The 21,355-nt window shown below is 32.3% G+C and overlaps 1 protein-coding gene across 4 annotated transcripts in view; it reads right to left on the reverse strand.

The window, feature by feature from the left end:
- Positions 1–21,355, reverse strand: part of FSTL5 (follistatin like 5) — a 783,576-nt gene that overhangs the window by 142,107 nt on the left and 620,114 nt on the right. For all 4 annotated transcript variants that reach the window (XM_055276294.2, XM_055276292.2, XM_055276293.2 and 1 more), the window contains exons 9-10: positions 13,862–14,023; positions 9,514–9,648 (exon numbers count right to left, since the gene is read on the reverse strand). In XM_055276294.2, the coding sequence (XP_055132269.1) occupies positions 9,514–9,648; positions 13,862–14,023 (297 nt within the window). The remainder of the gene's footprint in view (positions 1–9,513; positions 9,649–13,861; positions 14,024–21,355) is intronic.

A 21,355-nucleotide genomic window follows, 5' to 3' on the forward strand; every position in this document is an offset into this window, starting at 1 on the left:
AAAGTATCTTTTAATAAATTTCATATTTAACAACATTTCATGTTTAACAAATATAAAATGCACATATAGTTGGGATATAAAGCAAAAAAGGAGGAAGAACAATAATCAAACTGTCTGATTTACTCTATCTGACTTATTCAGACACAGTCAGCCTTTACCAGAAATCAGGTATTTGGGTAAACAGAGGACAATAGGAAACACAGTTGTATGATCTGGGCTGTTGGCACACAGTTAATACAAATATATGGCATAAATTAGACTTCACAAAACTTTGAGAAAACACCCCACTTCAGCCCCTTACCCCAGAGTTTGGGCATTTCAAAGATATATTTGTTTTGCTAACTCTTTGCACATTTATGCCATTATCTGACCGAATTCCTGCAACAGAGAACACTAAGAGAATCATAAAGTGATGATAATTCTACTTTTGTTAAACTTAAGAACACAGTTATTTGGTAAAGGATTAACTATATTTGAAGCCTTAGGAATTATAAAACCTCGAAGAGAGTCCTAACATTTTCTCCTAAACACAAGCAATACGACGTTAGTATGTACATATTTTTAAGTTCAATAGAGATTGTATACTCAGCACTGTCACTATATGTAAGTGTATTCAGTCCACATGCCTAAAGTCATATAAATAAAATTTCATCATCATTGTCAACTTATCCTAAAATAAATTAGTCACATTGGCATTGTGTAATATGAGATAGGAGGTCCATTGAAGGTATATAATGCCTTGCAGAGAAAATTTAGGCAATAGATCAAAATAAGAAAGCATTACTTCTTATTTTGTTGTGTAGACAATAAAGATGCCCAGTAGTTTATGGTTGCTGAAAACCTGTCAATTTTAGTGACATTCAGATCACATAGTATCTTGTTAGATAATAAAGGTCTGCTTTTGTGCAAAAAGTGGCAACGTGTTAGAAACAGATCTATTTAATGATATTGAAGAGTATTATTTTAAAAATATAGTCTTCAGATACAGAAGTCACAAGACAGGTATTTTCAGTATGTTCTGGGTCAAAAGATGAAAAGACTTATAGAACAAGTTACCTCACAGGGTGTGACAATGACATTGGCCAAATTGAGAAGCATGAATATTGGAATTTATTATGAATAATGAAAGCTTATAAAATAATAAATGCTTATCAAGCATGGCTAACTTCGACATGACTCTTCATCTTAAGACATTTTATTTCATAATAACTTTATTGCTATATAAATGTTATATCAAATATTAAACAAGTAATTTGGGGCTTTTCAAAAAGAAATACAAACTGTTAATTTCTGCTTTAAGTTATAATTAGTATATATCCTCTATTGAATTATATTTAATAAAATATATGAAAATTAATATTTTTTATTCATTGCTTTATTTTTTCCATAAATATTTGTTTTTATTTGGTTCTATTTGACTCTAGCTCTTAGCTCATCACTATCAGGATAAAATCCTACCCGCTGTGATGTCTGCACTTTATGAATTTTCGCTGTACGTTATTATTCTATCTATCTCACAGTTACTGAGTGTAAAAACAAAGCAATTATTAATCTGATTACTGCTGCACCTAATATCGGTTGAGTCTAGAAATAATTACTAATTGATGACTTTTGCATTTGGCTTCATTTATAGCTCTTTATAGACTATATTATTCAACTGTTTATATTGTCTTCCTAGCCTCTGTAGAGATTAATAAGATCCTACATAAGTGATCTCATTAAATCTATGTAACCTGCCTTTTGAGGTAAGTATTTCCTCATTCTATAGAAATAGAAAGTAAATGAAGACTAAAGAGGTTAATTAATTTGTTTATGTTATCAGAATCTATTCTATTTCTAAAGTTTATGATAGTCATATTCATACTATCTTTATAGGTAAAAAGACCATGTTTTAATCTATGTTAAGACCCTTTCTTCTACTTCTAAAATAGGAAGATACCTCATAACTATTCATATGTTTTTCAATTTTTTTTTCAAGATAGTTGGAAACAAATGGCTGGATTTTACAATATTGCTAAATCTTAGTATTAGCAATTATGCTTATTTCATTTTAATAATAATTATTAACTTACATAAATAGTATATGTTTATATTTTATTTATTCAAATAATCTTGTAGACTTTAACCATTTGAAATGTGTTTTTAAAAAATCTTCAAATTGTTTTATTTTATCATAAATTATGAACCATCAAAATATTAATTTTTTGACATACAGCCAATTAATGTTAATTTATTGGAGCTAATTCTAAAGTAAGAATTATTGTAATAAGGTAATATTTCCAACTGCTTGTGACAATAATTTAAAAATGGTGTATCTAGCCTTATAGTATATGTATTATATTTAGACTATAAAATTCTATTATAATATATTTAGACATACTCTGATACTCTCAAATAGCTGGATTAATCATATTCCTTACTAAAATCATAGCAAGATGTGAGTCAATCTGTTCTTAGCACTTAATGCAGCCTGTAGCTTAAAAGCTTCCTATAGAAGCTTATGTTCACATCACTTTTTATTTAACTTCATATTGAGGATGAATCTTTATTACCTGGGAATTGACTTCCCTTGGGAATGAAAATGTGTCAAGTGCTTATGCTATGTACAAGACGTTTTCAAATAAATAATGTGTTACCTCTATCTAAATCCCTTCACATAATTTATATCTTCTCCTACTCCCTGTTGTGAGCAACCACACAATCCCCTATGGTCCACTTCTACTGTTCTTTGCATTTAAATCCTCCCTGTATATCACTCTATTAAATCTTAGTTATGAAAACCTAACTCTAATGTAACTGTAGAGTATATTATTTTGAAGCACAATTTTTTTGTAGTTCAATTTCTCACATGAGAAAACTTCCAGTGATATTTGTTGACAAAGTTAGACACTGTAAATCAAAGTTTCCCACTTCAAAGATTAGGGTAGAAGCAAAACACAAACTCCTTGGCCATATGATGCTTTGCATGAATTGTTCTCTCAATAGTATCATATTTCTGGCAAATGTAGTGTAGGAAAAAATGTGATTGTTACTACTATGAGCTCTATTATGTAGAAAATAGCTGGATGATTACTCCAAAGCTGTATCCAGACAAAGTAAGTCTTTGTTGTGTTACTTACACCCAAAGTTACAAATCTTTCCCCATGTTTATTGCTGTCTACATGGGATTCAATACCTCTCTTCTCTGCATCTTTCAAAAACAGAAGAAAAGTGCATTACAGAATAATTCTCAAATATATAATAGAAGTATAAATTGACTCAATGTAAAGGGAGACTGAAGTGTAGCTTCTTTGATTGTGACAAAAGTGAACTCTAGAAAAAGATTTTGAAACTTATTTAAAGTATCTTAATATATACACTAAATAATAAAATGTATATTCAATCAGTGGAGTCCATTTTTTAAATGTTAAGAGAGATAATATTTAATATTTGAATGCATAAAAATGGATGCCCCTACATACTCATATCTGCCTATAGCTATGCTATCAATATTTACATGCATTATTATAAAACTCTGATTTCTAGCAATTATTGGGTTTTCTAGGCTTTTGAGAAATAGATTTTTGTCAATGTTTCTGGCAATAAGAAGTTATTTTTAGAAAACAAATGTGAGTCAGAGGAAGGGCTGCTTTATGTCTTGCGCTCTGACAAGTGCTTTATATGTAATATCGAAACAGAAATCTCTCGATGTATTAGTATTTATTTCATATTAAAGATAAGAAAACTAAAGCCCAGAGAGGTCATGTAGTACCCCCACATCAGAGAGGTGTTGGGTGATTCCAACCCACATTTTGCAAAATTTATACTCTTCTGTTACAACAATTTGCTTTTTCATTTAAAAATTATATCCTATCACTACTGAAAACAATTCCTGAAATTATTTTTGGTAGATTTATACAAGTCAATAATTTCCTAATATGTGCAAATAAGAAAAGTATATTTATTACTAATGGGTCTTTGATTGGTTCTTTTGGCATTTTTGAAAATATCTTTCCAGACACAAAATAATAGCGGGGGACTTCAACCCTCCACTGACAACATTAGAAAGACCATTGCAGCAGAAAACTGAAAAAGAAATTATGGACTTAAAATTGACAGCTGACCAATGGGACCTAATACATAGCTACAGAATACTCCACCAAATCACCACAGAATATACATTCTTCTCTTTTGCTCATGGATTGCCCACATGCTTTGCCATAACACAAGTATTAATAAATGCAAAAAAATCAAAATAATATCAAGCACTCTCTCAAACCACATTGCAAAGAAAATAGAAATCAATACCAAGAAGATCTCTCAAAACAACAGAAATACAGAGAAATTTAAAAACTTGCTTCTGAACAACTCTTGAGTGAACAATAAAATTAACGCAGAAATAAAAAAAATCTTTGAAATTAATGAAAATAGAGACACAATTTAAAATCTTTGGGATGCTGCTTAAGCAGTGTTAAGAGAAAAGTTCATAGTGGTAAATACCTGCATCAAGAGGTTAGAAAGACCTCAAGTTAGCAATCCAACATCAGAAATAGAACTAGGAAAAAAAAAAAAAAGCAATCCAATTCCAAACCTAATAGAAGAAAATAACTAGAATGAGAGAAGAACTGAACAAAATTGAGAACTAAAAGTCCTTACAAAAGATTAATGAAAGCAAGAGTTTGTTTTTTAAAAGAATAAAAAAGATTGACCACTAGCTAGGTTAATGAAGGAAAAAAAAAGAGAAGATCCAAGTGAGTGCAATCAGAAATGACAGAGACGACATTACAAATGATCCCTCAGAAATGCAAAAGATCCGCAGAGACTATTATGAACACCTCTATGCACACGAATTAGAAAATCAAGATGAAATGTATAAATTCCTGGAAACACATAACCCTTTAAGATTCAACAAGAAGGAAAGTGAAAACCTGACTAGAGCAGTAAGTTTGGACATTGAATAAGTAAGTAATACAAAATGTACCGAACAAAAAGAGCCCCGGACCAGAAGAATGAACAGCCAAATTCTACCAGACATACAAAAAAGCACTGATACCAATCCTACTGAAACTATTCAAAAAAATTGAGGAGGAGGGTTTCTCTCTAACTTATTCTATGTAGCCACCATCATCCTGATACCAAAATCTCACACAGACACAACAACAACAACAAAAAAGAAAACTTCAGGATAATATCCCTGATGAACACAAATCCAAAAATCCTCAATAAAGTACTAGAAAATTGAATCCAGTAGAACACCAAAAAGTTAATTCATCATGATCAAGTGTGCTTTATTCCTGGATTCAAGGGTGGTTCAACATATGCAAATCAACAAATGTAATTCACCACATAAACATAATTAAAAACAAAGACCATATAATCTCTCAATAGATGCAGAAAAAGCCTTTGATAAAATCCAATATTCATTCATGGTAAAACCTCAACAGAGTAGGCATCAAAGGAACATACCTTAAAATAATAAGAACCACCTTCTGACAAACCCACAGCCAACATCATACTGAATGGGCACAAGCTGGAAGCATTTCTCTTGAGAACTGGAACAAGAAAGGAATGCCCACTCTCACTACTCCTATTCGACATAGTACTGGAAGTCCTACCCAGAGCAACCAGGCAATAGAAAGAATTAAAGACATCTAAATAGGAAAAGAAGAAGTCAAAGTATCTCTCTTTGCTGGGAATATGATCCTACATATAAAAAACCCTACTAATGCTGCAAAAAGCTTCATGAAACTGACAAATTCAGTAAAGTTTCAGGATACAAAATCAATGTACAAAAACTAGCAACATTTCTATATACCAATACCACTGTAGTTGAGAACCAAATTGAAAACACAATTCCGTTTATAATAGCTAAAAATATATGTAATACATAGGAATTTATTTAACCAATGATGTGAAAGATCTCTACAAGGATAACTACAAAACACTGCTGAAAGAAATCAGAGATGACACAAATGAATGGAAAAGTATTTCATGCTCATGTACTGTAAGAATCAATATTGTTAAAATGGCCATAGTATCCAAAGCAATTTACAGATTAAAAGATGTCCCTACCAAAATACCAATGTCATATCTCACAGTATTAGAAAAATCTATCCTCAAATTCATTTGGAACCAAAAGAGAGTATGAGTAGCCAAAGCAATCCTAAGCAAAAAGAACAAATCCATAGGCATCATACTATACTTCATACTATTCTACAGGGAGACAGTAACCAAAACAGCATGGCACTGGTATAAAAACAGACACATAGAGCAATGGAACGAAACAGATACCTCAGAAATAAACTCATACGCTTACAACCATCTTATCTTTGACAAAATAGACAAAAAAAGCAACAGGGAAAGGACTATCTATTCAATAAATGGTCCTGGGATAACTGGCTAGCCACATGCAGAAGAATGAAACTATACCACTACCTCTTACCATACATACAAATTAACTCAAGGTAGGTTGAAGATTTCAGTGTAAGACCTTAAATTATAAAAATCCTAAAACTAAACGTGGGAAATACCCTTCTCGACATTGGTTTTGGCAGAGAATTTATGGCTAAGTCCCCAAAAGCAATCGCAACAGAATAATAATTGACATGAGTGCCTGATTAAACCAAAGAGCTTCTGTACAGCAAAAGAAATTACTAACAAAGCAAACAGACAGCCTACAGAATGGGAGAAAATATATGTAAACTACGCAAGCAGTTAAGTCTAATATCCAGAATCTACAAGGATCTTAAATCAACAAGCAAAAATCAAATAATCCAATTTAAAAATGGGCAAAGCATAAGAACAGACACTTATCGAAAGAAGCCATACAGTCAGCAAACATATGAAAAATGCTCCACGTCACCACTCTGATTTGCATCAGAAAAATGGAAATCAAAACTGCTGTGAGATATCATCGCACACCACTCAGAATGGCTATTACTAAAAAGTCAAAAAACAGTAGATGCTGGCAAGGCTATGGAGAAAAGCGAATGCCTATTATCCTGTTGGTGGGAGGGCAAACTTGTTTAGCCACTGTGGTTAGCAGTTTGGAGATTTCTCAAAGAACTTAAAACAGACATACTATTTGACCCAGCAATCCCATTACTGGGTTTAGATTCAAAATAAAATATATCATTCTACGGAAAAGACACATGCACTTGCATGTTTGTTGCAGCACTATTCACAGTAGTAAAGACATGGAATCAATCTAGGTGCCTATCAATGGTGGGCTGGTTAAAGAAAATGTGGTACATATACATCATGGAATACTACACGGCCATAAAGAAGAATGAAATCATAGTCTTTGAAACAAAATGAATGGAGCTGGAGGCCATTATCCTAAGTGAATTAATGCAAGAACAGAAAACCAAATACCACATGTTCTCACTTATAAGTAGGAGCTAAACATTGAATACACATAGACATAAAGATGGGAAAAACAGACACTGGGGACTACTAAAGGAGCGAAGTATGAAAGGAGGCATGGGCTGAAAGACAATCTACTGGCTACTATGCTCACTACCTGGATGATGTGATCACTTGTACCCCAAACCCCAGCATCAAGCAATATACCCATGTAACACACCTGCACATGCACTCTTCATAATAAAATTTGAAATTATTGAAAAAGTAAAAATAATAAATAAAGAAAATATCTAGCATTCCAAAATACAAATGTGCCGTGTATATCTAATATTGGTCTTTTCCCATGAAATTACTAGAAAAGAACCTAGATCCACAATCCTTAAGATGGGGGTTACAAAAGGTGGTAATTTTCACTAATATGAAATCCACCTGATTTTGGTTTCCTTTTGTTATGCAGAATTCTGTTAACTATTAGGAGGCATCCCAAGGGAAACTGTCTTCTATCAAGTAGACATTATTACGTTTTCTGTTTATACTTTTCCGTAGTTGCTAATATTCTACTCGGTTTACTTATTTAGTATTGTCCTGATTTTAATTACATGCATTATTATTTTTTAAATGGGCACTTTTACTTCAACAAGATTAAACATTGTTGAAAATTTAATCCTGTTAAATCTTCTCCTAAAATTTTCCTAGAATTCACACACTAAAAGGATGTATGATTTGTTGACTAAGGGAGCTTTGGCTAGGTGTTTTACTGTTGTAACTAGGGAAATACATGAAAAAGTACATGACAAACATTAAAATAAAGTAAGAATATGGAGTTGATATTAAAATCTGTTTCACAAACATCATCATAAGGACAAAGAAAACAAACATTTTTAATTACTTGTCACTTCAAATTAATTTTTAACAGAAAGTGAATTACAAGTTAGTATTGGCTATACCACATAAAAGGAGTAGAGTAAAGGAATTATGGTGGACCTCATGCAGGCCATTAAATCCAGCTTTTTTTCTCTTTTTTCTACCTAAAGACTTTCCTTTTTAAATATTTCTTTGTAATGATGGTTGTTCTAACCAGACAAAATGAAGATAATGATGTATTAGTAGTTGGGACCTGGGTAAGGTCCTTCTTTCTCAATGGATCCGCTCACATCAATATGCACCAAGTGACTTAAGAAGGAATAGGAAGAATCCTGGCTGGGTCAATGCTTTAACCTTGTTCAAACACCGCATTCAGAAAAATGGGCCTGTTAAGTTGGAGGGTCCAATAATATCAGACTCTTGCAAAACATATATTAATAACAGCGTAACAAGTCAGATTGAAGAGCAGAGAACAAGGGGAGCAGTCATTTCAAGAACATCCAGACCCTATCCCAAAACAGCCATACTGTGGCATGTGTGGACCAAGGGAAGAAAACGGCTGTTTGTTTGCTTGCAAAGAATGCACTTGATAAATGCTATAATAGCAGTTTGAGTTCCAAACAATTCAGCTATCATAAAAAGCAATCCATCCTCAGCATCCCCACCCTATCTCTATCCCTTTTGCCAAGTAATGAAACAAAATAAAAGAGAACAAGACATTTTGGGTATAACACCAGGAGACAATCAGACAACATGGACCATGACGGAAAAGGATTTTTAGCACTAAACCAAGAACGGCAACAGTGTAGTTTTTGTGTCAGGGGCAGTGAGTGCCTTAGAGTGGCAGTTACCACTGAACCTTCTGTAGAGAAGGATGCTGTACAGGTCTTAATCCAGTGACTGCAATGTAACTGACAGGAAAACAAATATAGTAATTTATTCTACCTAGAAGATACACGATGGATACATTTGGGGGCCTTGAATTCCCCACATTTAATTGAGGAGAGGGATTTTGCAAGAGATATAAATTCCTCCAAGAGCAAATGGGAAGACAGGACCTGAAACACCATATGTACACTTGCAAAAAAATAAAATCTAGTGTTGTAATGAAAATTTCACAACTTTTTTTCATCTTTAAATCTGCTTTTAGTATTTCAAGATTTCTATCCTTCCTACATATAAAATCTATTTGTTATAATGCATTGTGCAATTCACAGTTTTCTGGTGCCTTTACTTTTAAAAAAAAGCTGTAAAAATGTATGTTGAATATGGTGTGTGTGTGCTGTGGGGTGGTTCAATACATACGGGTTTTTCTAGCAGAGTCTTCCACAAAAAGAGAAGAGATGTCTTCATCCACTCCTGCTTCATTCTTTGCGATACAAGTGTATGCTCCAGTATCTTCATAGCGCACATTGCTTATGTGAACCTCACTGCCATTTGCTGAAAAAAGAAGGGAAATGCAACTTGTAAACTACAATTTCAGTTTTGGAACAGTGCTTTCTGATTACTCAGTCAAACAGTTCTCTTGGCTTGTCCTAATTAAACTGTGTCTCTTCCTACTTTCATACTTTGAAGGCATGCCAAATTATTCCAGAAGCATTCAAGTGTTCATAAACTGTGCTGTCATTCTATAAGAGAGCCCAAGACCCTATATCAAATGCATATTTTACGTTTTGTGTCATTTCCTATATTCTACATTGTATATGAGGTATTTCATATTGATAAGTATAATTTCATTTATATATTTACTTATAATATTCAGAACGTACATTCCCCTAAGCTTTTTTCAGAAATCTAATAATAGCAATATGATTAGTTTGCAGGAAAATATATATGAAAGACGTTTTCATAGAGTAATTAATTGAGCTAAATCATGCAGGTATACTATTGCCATTCATCAAACATTATTATTATTATTGTGAGATAGAGTCTCACTCTGTCACCCACGCTGGAGTACAGTGGCGCGATCTCAGCTCACTGCAACCTCTACCTCTCAGGTTCAAGCAATTCTCCTGCCTCAGCTTCCCGAGTAGCTGGGACTACAGGCCCACGCTGCCACCTCTGGCTAATTTTTTGTATCTTTAGTAGAGATGGGGTTTCACCATGCTTGCCAGGCTGGTCTCAAACTCCTGACCTCAGGTTATCTGCCTGCCTTGGCCTACCAAAGGGCTGGCATTACAGGTGTGAGCCACCGCACCCGGCAGTTGAGTGTTTGTTATAGTCATTTGTTTAAGTTTCTCTTTCTTTTCTTTTCTTTTTCTTTGTTTTTCTTTCTTTTTCTTTCTGTGTGTTTGTGTGTGTGCATGCCTGTGCGTGTGCTGTGTGTGTGTTTGTGTACATATTTGTGTCTGTGTGTTCCATGTTGTTCAGTTACAAGAACCACACATGCAGTAGAATGGGACATGACTATCTGTGACAGGTAGAAGGCAACGTAATCAGTGTGGTTTGGGAAAACAAGGGTAGAAAACCAATAAGAAAACAGCTTGATTGCCATCGCTAGGAGCCAGTAGCTCTCAAGGGATGTGAGATATGGAGAGGCAGTGGATGTGGATGTTGGAGAGACATAATCATTTGAATAACTTGAACTTGTTTCTTTATTTGCAAATGCTTACTACACACCCTCATTCCCTGCATCATGCATTGAGAATCACTACTCCAAAAAAGGGGTTGACAGGTTTTTATTTTGTTGCAACAGGCCAGGTGTAAATAATTTAGGTTTTGCGGGCCACACAATTTCTGTGGCAACTACTCACCTCTGCCATAGCAGCATTAAAGCAGCCAGGCAATATGTTTTGAAAAATGAGTGTAACTCTATTCTAAACACAAACCAACAATAACGAAAAAAAAAAAGCAAAAACAAAAACAAAAAAACCCCACCTTTATTTAAAAAAACAGACAGATATCTAGATATGGTCTGTGGGTCTTAGTTTATAGGAACCTGCTCTAAAGATAGGTAGTAAACAATGTATTTACATTTGCTTCACCTTGTTTTATATAAGATATGGCCTCCTCCAAAATCATATCTTTTTTTTTTTTTTTTCAGGATCCACACACATAACAGCCTAAATTCTCTGGGTTTTGTTTTGAAATACCAAATAAATTTCTTCCTTCTTTAAATGCTGTCTCCCAATATTTTTACATGTTCTCCTAACCTATATGATCCATTGTCTTTCCTTCTCTTCCTATGTAATCTAGCATTCTTAGACGTTACCACTCTATTGCCAGAACTACCAATGCCTTTATCTATTTAGCATCCTGACACATCTGCTTTCCTAACCTCTAGAACTAGAATAAGCTAACCCATCTCTGTATCTGGTGTCCCTGCACCTAGTTCTTTGAGTAAGTTATGAGACTATTGCATAAGCGAGTTTATAATTTTCAGATTCACAGTTTTCAATTCCTAGGACATTCAAAACTACTTGCTATTCATTTCACTTGACCTTTCCAGTTAGATGCCTTTCATATCCGCCTCTACTTTTACCTCAAATCTTTATATACTTTGTTTGATGTTTCCCATCATAATACGAACTTCACTCTCAGCAAGTGATCTTGCTCTTTCAATCCTGTGGTAAATAGAAGTGATCAGGAAGCAACCTCAAAACTTTCTGTTCCTAGTTTCACCTCGATTTACTTCTCACAGGAAATTTTCTGTTTCTTTCAAAGGCAAATCTCCCCTTATTTCTTATTGATTTCTATGACTCTTCCTGCAGCCTTCATCCTTCTCATTTCTCCCTGCTGATACTTTCTCAGATTGATGAATTATCCAAGAAATATCTCCATCATTTCTAAGCCTCCCCACCAGGAGCTACTACTACCTTCTATTTTTTTTTCCTTTCAGAATCTGGTCAAAAGAGATTTTCATATTTCTTGTCTCCTTTTCGTTTCTAAACACCCTGAAAACTGATTGTTACTGATACTGTTTTTCTAAATGTCGCAAGAACATGCTCATCACCTGAAGTAAGCACTTATCAATGCCTTTTATTGACCTTTCTATGCATTTGCCATTGTTGAACTCTTTATTTTTAACTTTCTCTTCTTCCATACTATCACCTAGTCTCCTGTCTCTTGATGAATTTTAGTCTCTTTCTATTATTTTCTTCACTTGCCTGTTAATAAAATATTTGTGCTTTCTTGGGATTTTACTCTCTCTAATTCACATATTATCCCAGCCATTGCCATAGATATTAAATTACTGTCTGGACTTGGACTTCACACATAAACACTAAACAAGCACCTCATGAATAAGGAGATAATTAAGCAGTTATTAAGCCACATGGAGTTTTATACCCTTATGTGCGTAGAATTATCTCTTCTCTCCTTTTATTTTTTGTCATATTCTCTTAAAACTTCAACTATTTTTCCCTGTTGTAAAAATTTACAGTAATTTCTTTGCAAGCACCTCCTCTTTTTAAATGTTGAATCTGGAGTGTAACAACTTCAAAAATTTGTTGTCGTGTATATTCCTGAAAGCAAAATTTCGATATACTTTTATAATATGGTCTATTGCTATTAAATGGGCAAGAGACAAAGTCAGAAGCTATTTAGACTTTTATTCATTTCATTTCTGTTAATAAGTCTTCTCCTCTCAGATTATAGACCTCTTGAGGTAATCACTAGATATGTGTGCAAATGTGTCTGACCTATGTATGCACATTAGTGATTTCTAGGATTAAAGTTTTTAAAGTTTAAGGACACTTTCACAGACATGTCTCTATTGACTTGTAAGAATAAGTAGAAGTTTTAAAAAGTTTTATTTAAAAATGTACAATGATTATATATATCCACTGTTAAAGTGGAATAATAATAGAACTCTATGTAATAAAGTGACAACATATGTTCATGTTTAATAGTATAAAGAAAATTAAAGTCATAAAATAAGAACTATAATGCCCATGAAGAAGACACTCCCGTAAAATGAGTGTTGTGTGTTACCCCTAACAATGAAAAAAAGGTTTGTGGTTTATTTTTAATGCTAGCATAATTAATATATTATATGCAACTGCTTTTGGACTATTTAAATTATTTGACCTTACAAATCTTGCCTGGTTTTGTTTATTTTCCACATATTTGGGATTATTATTATCTAATATATAGTAATTTATTCATGTCTATGCATTAGAATATTAGAATATGTACAATATTTTATATATTAGAATGTAATGCAAACGTTAAAAAATGTAAATGGAAAACATTTAGTAACTTTTTGATATTTTTCTCCCTTCATTTACAAAATATGCTAAAAAATCCACTAAAAATTCTGTATTGAAATCCTCCATAATACATATTCAAGGTATTATTTAAACATTTAAAAAGTAACTTCAGAAATGAATTTGTATAAAAGAATCTAATTATTCTGCTCAGCATAACTGCTATAATTCACAGGACAAGTATTTTAAAGATACATAATTTAATATTTTACTTATCACCAAAATAATGACATAATTAATCATTATGACAAGACTATTATTAAAAACATTAAAATGTTAAAAGAATCTTTCCCATATAATTCCTTAGATATAAGCTTTTTTTCATATTCATGACATTCTGTTGCCACCAACACTCATTTTTCTTTTATTTTCCAAATAACATTATAAATTTTAGTATAAATTATCAGCATGGTCATTTAAGATAAAAAAATGCAAGTAAAAAGCACCTTGAAGCGTGAGTTGTTTGGACAGCTTTGGTGTAATATCAATTCCATTCTTCAACCAGCCAAGCTGAGGCTGTGGTATGCCCTCTGCATGGCACCTAAGACTGGCAGTTACCCCAGGCTCTCTAGCCTGACTCTCTGGATACACCCGGATGACTGGAGGAACTAAAGGAAAAAATGAAAGAGAAAGTGAATTAGTGATTCACATTTTCTATTTAATTTTCCAAAAGAAACAAAAATTGCAATAAGATAAATAATAAATTATATATTTTAATGATGCTATACATTTCTACAGATTGTAGTTTCCAAATAGCATTATCCACTGAAATGTACCAGTGTTACCTGTATAAAAACTATTCTGGGATTTTGCTAGGGAAAACATAAGATGAGCCTGGAATATCTGGTTTCAGAAATTAAAGAAGTCCTCAAAGAATGATGAGGCATACCAAAAACATACAGAAACCAGTTAAAAGAGACTCTGATTTGCTAAATATGGGACAATTTGAGCACTGAAATAATTAGTAATTACAAGGGAATATAAGGATTTAAATAAAACTATGAATTCAGTTATATAAATAAATGAATGAGTATATGATGGAAGGAAAATACAATCTTTTTATTATAGCCTGTTAGAAAATTAATAATTCTATTTACAACAGTATCAAAAAATAAAATATTTAGAAATAAAGTTCACCAAAGAGATGCAAAACTTTCATACTAAATACTATGAAATTTTGTTGAAAGAATTTAAAGAAGACCTAAATAAATCTGAAGACACCTTGTATTCCTGGATTGAAAGAATTGATTGGTAACATGGTACAAACTGGTAAAGGCTATTGGTAAGGTGATCATACTCCCAAGTTGACAAAGACAAGTAAAAGAAAAACAAAGGTACAGTGTAATCCTTATCAAAGTTCTAACTGCAATTTTTGAGAAATTAAAAAACTTATCCTCAGATAAATGTGAAATTACAGGAGACCCCCAAGTGGTGAAAAAAAATCTTGAAAAAGTACAAAGTTGGAGGGCTCATACCTGCTTATTTCAAAACATACAATGAAGCTACAGTAATCAAAGCAATGCAATCCTGACACAAAGATGGAGCAGACTTGAGAGTGCAGAAATAAACCTACATTTATGGTCATTTTTTTTTTCAATCATTCTGCGACAATTGGAAAACCACATGCAAGAAAATAAGCCTGAACTCCTACCTCATACCATAAACAAAATTGAATTCAAAATAAATCAAAGACTTAAATGTAGGAGTTAAAACAATAAACTATCAGAAGAAAACATGAGTAAATGTTTCTGATCTAGAAATGGACAATGGTTTCTTCTAGATATGACCCCAAAGCACAAGCAACAACAAAAACAAAATACATATGTTAGATTTTGTAGTGCATCAAATGACACTATAAAAAAGTATAAATACAACTCACAAAATAGGAAAAGATATTTGAAAATTCTGATAGTATCCAGAATATATAAAGAACTGTTACAAATCAGCAGCTAAAAAGCCAACAATGCAATTAAAATTTGGGACAAAAAAACGGAATAATCATTTATCTACTGAAGATGTATAAATGGCTAATGAAGCACATGAAAAGATTAAAAAATTAAAAAAAATCAAAAAGAGGGAAATGCAAATCAAAACCACTACATGATACCACTTCACACCCTCTAGAATGGCTATTTAAACAGATAAACAAAAATCAGAAAATCACATGTTGTTGATTGAGTACATGGAGAAACTGGAACTCTTGCGCATTGCTGGTGGGAATATAAAATGATGCAGCCATGCAATATGTGGGGGAAAATACTAATGCATTCTACAACATGAATATTGGAGGTATTATGGTAAGTTAGAGGAATCTGACACAAATGTTTACACATTATATTAATCCATTTATAAAACGTTCACAATGGGCAAATCCATGGCGACAGAAAGCAGATTGGTTGTTGCTAGGGACTGAGGAAAGGGAGGAATGAGAAATGACTGCTTAATGGATATGAGGTTTATTTGAGGGTGACAAAAATGTTCTAGGCTTAGATAGTGGTGATGGTTACACAACATTGTAAATATGTTATGAGCTGCTGTGTGGTACATTTTGACACAGTTAAATGGCATGTGGATTTTACCTGAATAAAAAAGAAAGGAAAGGCAAAGGAGGCTAATGAAGCACTCTAGACTAAAAAAGGTGAGTTATAAGAAATAAATAAAACATGCAAATCAAGATTGGGTCCTGGACTCAGAAAAATAAGTTATAAAGTATGTTACTAAGAGAATTGACAAAATTTAAATATGGTCCCTGTATTAGATATTGAGATACTACTAATGTTACATTTCCTGATTTGATAATTGCACTTTGATTAGGTAAAATAATTTTCTTTATAAAAGTCACTCACTGAATTAACTAGTGATGAATACAATCTCAGAATTTTTTCAATTTTATATATATATTTAATCATTGATATTAAAATAAGATGTCTTAAATACAACATTGGGCATAATTATAGAAAGACTCAATAATTAAAAGTGAGATGTGGATTAATTGATAACTTTCTGTTTCTAGTAATGTTGAAAAAATGATAGATTGATTCTGATTATCTTCCTGACTAGAACTTAAAATCCTGGAAAAGTTTACAGAAAGCATTTTCAGAAATCATAAGTAACTTAGGGATATAATGAGGAATGGCAGAATCAGTACAGAAGAAACTTTAAGGCTCATGGAAGTGAGCTACAGCTGTTTCTCCCTCAAGAATAGTTCTCAAACCAGGTGAAGATTCTGAAGTCAGAGTTGATTACTAATCAAAGGTATTTTCTGTCTCTCTCTGCCATGTATGTACACATATGCATGTGTGTGCACACGTAATTTAAAAAATAATAAGACAACTTGAGAGGTTTTGTATTTTTTTCTTTTAGCCATTAATTCAGTGTGTATTTCTTTAAGATCTGGCGCTGTTGCTACATTGAATCAAATATAGTAATTTATCTCTTCTACCTTACCAGACTCCAAAACTTCTGGGAAGCCAGGATTATGTACTTATTTTTGGTTTACAAATACATGCCAATATCAGAGAATCAGCTGATTCTGGTAGGCAGCCTCAACTAAAGTAAATGGGCTTAGTATTGTGGTCCCACAATAATTGTGGCTGGAGATTCTGGCATAGTAACTCTTTCTCTGTACTGGGTTACTAGTTGTGTTGCATTTAAGTGGCCACAAAATGTCCAAAGATTTATTGCAGAATCTCTGGTACCCCCCAGTGCCTGACAGTCATAGATGGAATACCTCTCTTAAAGAACCTATTATCTTTATAATTAAAATAATTTCGAAAATGGTTTATGAAATCAAATTTGCTGAATGCAACAAAATATCTCAAGGCTTTCCTCAAGAAAATACAAACTTAACCAATGAAAATAAAAACAACAGTCAAGTTTTAAAAAGCCACAAAATTCTGGTAACTGGAGTTATTACTCGTCTATGCTTCCTGTGTTTAAAGAGTTGATAGCTAAACTTAAAAATTTAGGAAGCTATAAAACATAATGTTGTAATTAAAATAAATCAACTAGAAATGCTATAATATTTTTAAATGACAAAAATTGAAATTATAAACTCAATCTTTGTATTTAACTCCAGATTAGATACAGCTGAAGAAGAAAAGAGATAATAGAAAGTTAAGTCAGAAAAAAATCATAACCACAATAAAGCACAGAGGTATAAAATATAGAAAATACAGATGAGAGAGTAAATGAATATAGAATAGATTAAGAATACTATAAATATACATATACTATATATATGTATATATATAAAACTGAAGTAAGAGAGCAATATTTGAAGAGATAACCATTGTGATATTCTCAGTTCTGTGTAAGACATCAAATCAGTGATTCTGAAAGCCTAAATATGATGAACTTTCTTAAAAAAGGTGATACATAGACATTACAGTAAAACTATAGAATACCAAAGAAAAAAAGACAAATCATAAAAAGCAACCCCAAGAAACAAAATGGCATACCAAGAAAGTCAGAATGAGAGCTAAATTCTTACAGAAATGGTAAAAACTAAAGAGAACAAATTATAGACAGCTTATGCCAACACGTAACTTTAAATAAAATGAACAGATTTCTGGAAACGCAAGCATCTAGCAGAACCTACACAAAAAGTAGTACAAAATCTATAAAGTCTTATAACATTTAAATACATTTAATTTATTTAAAAACTTTAAATCAAAGAAAACTTTAGAACTTTTCCAAAATAAAGTAAAAAATAACACCAATTTTATACAAGCTTTTCTAGAAAATAAAATGGGGCTGGAGGCATCTCTTTGGTAGTGTTAAAATATCTCTATCAGTGTTGACACTCCTGTCTTCAAAAGGTAGAGACTAATTATTCTCACTTTACACATGGGACCTGTGGGCTGGATTTAATGATGTGCTGTTAATGAACAGAGCTGTGGCAAAGTAATGGTGCATAATATCCAGCATTAGGTCATAAAAGGTATTGCAATATTTTCATTGTTCTCTTGCTCTTGCAGAATTCAGCTGCCATGTCATAAGATACTCAATCAGTCTTATGGGGATGCCTATATGCCAAGGGGGCAGATGCCCCATGACAACAGCCAGCAAAAAACTAAGGCCTCCTACCAATAGCCATGTGAGTGGGTAATCTTGGCAATAGCTATGCCAGCCCCAATCAAGCTTTCAGATGACTACAGCTCCGACCAATATATTGATTGAAATCTCAGAAAAGAGAAAATCTCAGAAAAGAGATTGTGCCAGGATCACCTAGCTAAGCTGTTCTCAAATTATTTGATTATTTCATTTCTCTGTTTATTATTGCATATCTCGATTTTCCTATTATCTCAAAGAGCATAAATGTTTCTTGTTTTAGGCCACTAATATTTTAGATAATTTATTATGCAGCATAGATAACTAATAAAATCCCTAGCTTCTTTTTATGAAGTCAGCATAAACTTAATACCAAAATGTGACAAGGCATTAGAAGAAAGAATAATTAGTGGTCAGTGTCACTCATGAAAATAGATGAAAAATTCCCATATAAAATATTATCAAACAAAATTTATCAGAATACTAAAATGGTAATATACCATATATATTGAGTTAATTATAGACATTCAAAAAATCACTGAATGTAATTCATCATATTAACAGTTTAAAGAAGTAAAATTGTATGATATTTTCCAAAACTGCAGAAAAGTCATTTACCTTTAGAAAACAAAAAAAAGAAAATATTTTCTTTAGTATGATAAGGGTTATCTTAAGCACTTGTAGATAACATAGAGTAAATTAAAATACAAAAGATTCTTTAGATGAACTGTGATAATAAGTGAATTTGGTATGTTTGCATGATACAAGTTTGCATATTTGTAAATACCAGTAACAAAATATTTCAAATATTTTAAGATTAATAAAGCAACAAATATATTTATCTATACATATATTTAACATGTGCTCAAACCCTTTGTGAAACATTCTGAAACATTATTTAAAATGTTATTGATAAAAATGAAATAAGACTAAAATCAATGGAGTAATAAACCATGTTGATGGTACATTTAGTTATTATTGCCTCTAGTTACAATTATATTAATTTTAGCCATCAAATCTTTTTTCATTTGCATGCCCATTCCACAAAATTGGTAAAACCCTCTTTGTAGAAACAATCTAAATACGGTACCACTTACCAAAATGCTCACTTTTGTTCATTTAATTAGTCATATATTGATTACTTAATATCTGTGATAAACCGTAAACTGTTAGGTTGACACAGATGGGCAACATGTTTTGTACTCTCAAAGTATGTGCTTTTCAATAATGAAAACCAGGAAACAATAATTGTAACAGAACACTTTATGTCCTGTAATAGAGTTGAAAGAGGTGTGGTACCTACAGAAAAATGGGAGTTATCAACACAAAGTTCTTTAAAGGAAAATGACCTGAATTTTGAAGTGTTTCAGCATATGAACAATGCTGAATTTTTTTGTATTTTTCCAATGAGTGTATACTTCTTGAAATTGAGTTATGTCATAGGTAGTTAGATATATGTCACATGCAATTGTATGGACAATTATCCAGTTTACCACCGAAAATGCTGTGAGAGAAATCCTGCATTCATTCAGTAAATATACATGTATCAATTATCTACAAGTGCCAGGCATTCCAAGAACATTATAATTGCCATTATAATGTACTAAGCTTTGTGGGAAATGATTCAGGAATTACGCAATGATGGACTATTAATTGTATAATTTTCAAGTGATCATGCTATGTAAATTTTTGAGGTTAGATGAGAATTTGACTATATTAGAACAAATGATATAGACATTTTAATTCCAATATCAAAAAGCATACTGTCCTTTCCAAGAAAAATTAACATGCTATCTTTAATATAAATATTAAATCTATTCACACTGAAAGCAAATAGTTCTGGACAGCTGAATTTTCTTAATTGTAGAGAGTGGTACATTTCCATACTTACTATTGAGAATCATATTGTTTTTATGAAAGTGTTTCTCAAGTGAATTCTAGATCTCAGATTTGGAAAATTCCCTGAAAAGGAAAATGTGTTTATTTGTTGTCATTTAGACATTCTGACTGAGACAAATGATGATTTTGGGTCTTCATTTTGCTACTTAATAGTGCTGTGATCTTGAGTTCGTTTTCAAACATTTTTGAGTCTTTGTTTTCTTATATGTAAGAACCTTAAAATCAAAAGAATTATAAAAATAAAGAGTTGTATATTGCAAAGCAATATATATTGTAAAACAATGTATATCATAGAGCAATATATAATATGATGTATGTGATTAATAATAGGCTCTTTGAGAGAAGAGGTTTTGCCTTATTTAATCATTAAATTCCCTGCTGTAGCTGAGTGACTGGTGTAATTAAGACCATGTGGAAGAGTTCCACAGGATGTATGTTGCAGGCTTATCACACTAATTCTTATCTCACATTTACAATTTAGCATTTGCTACTTAAAATGGCCATGAGAGTGTATGTAACATACGTTGTACTTAATAAGAATATGACTTGGTAAATAAACAAGAGGACTCCAGTTCTCTGTCAAAGAAGTTTCTGCAGGAGATATCAAAAGACAAGAACAGGAAATAAAAGTTTTGTTCACCTGGACCATTTGCTCTCTGGTTAATGCATGTATTTTGAACTACCTGATATCCTTTTCTTTCAGCCATCAGAATGCCAATAAAAAACTTTAAGGTCCAAAACCAATCTGAGACTCTATTTGGTGATTAAAATACGTGCAAAGTTAATTTCACCACTCTTATTTTTTAGTGTCTGGAGGATCCATTGTATATATAAATTTCATTGACTATTGAATAAGTGTCAATCCTCCAGATTTACTAAAACTATAAAAGTAATGCAAACCAAGACTAGTTAAAGCCACCACGTCAGGACTACAGCCAACCACCCTACTGGCCTGTTACTTCCCTTTCCCAGCTATACTCTGGGAATAT

Source organism: Symphalangus syndactylus, chromosome 4 (genome assembly GCF_028878055.3).
Source record: "Symphalangus syndactylus isolate Jambi chromosome 4, NHGRI_mSymSyn1-v2.1_pri, whole genome shotgun sequence".
Classification (NCBI taxonomy): Eukaryota; Metazoa; Chordata; class Mammalia; order Primates; family Hylobatidae; genus Symphalangus; species Symphalangus syndactylus.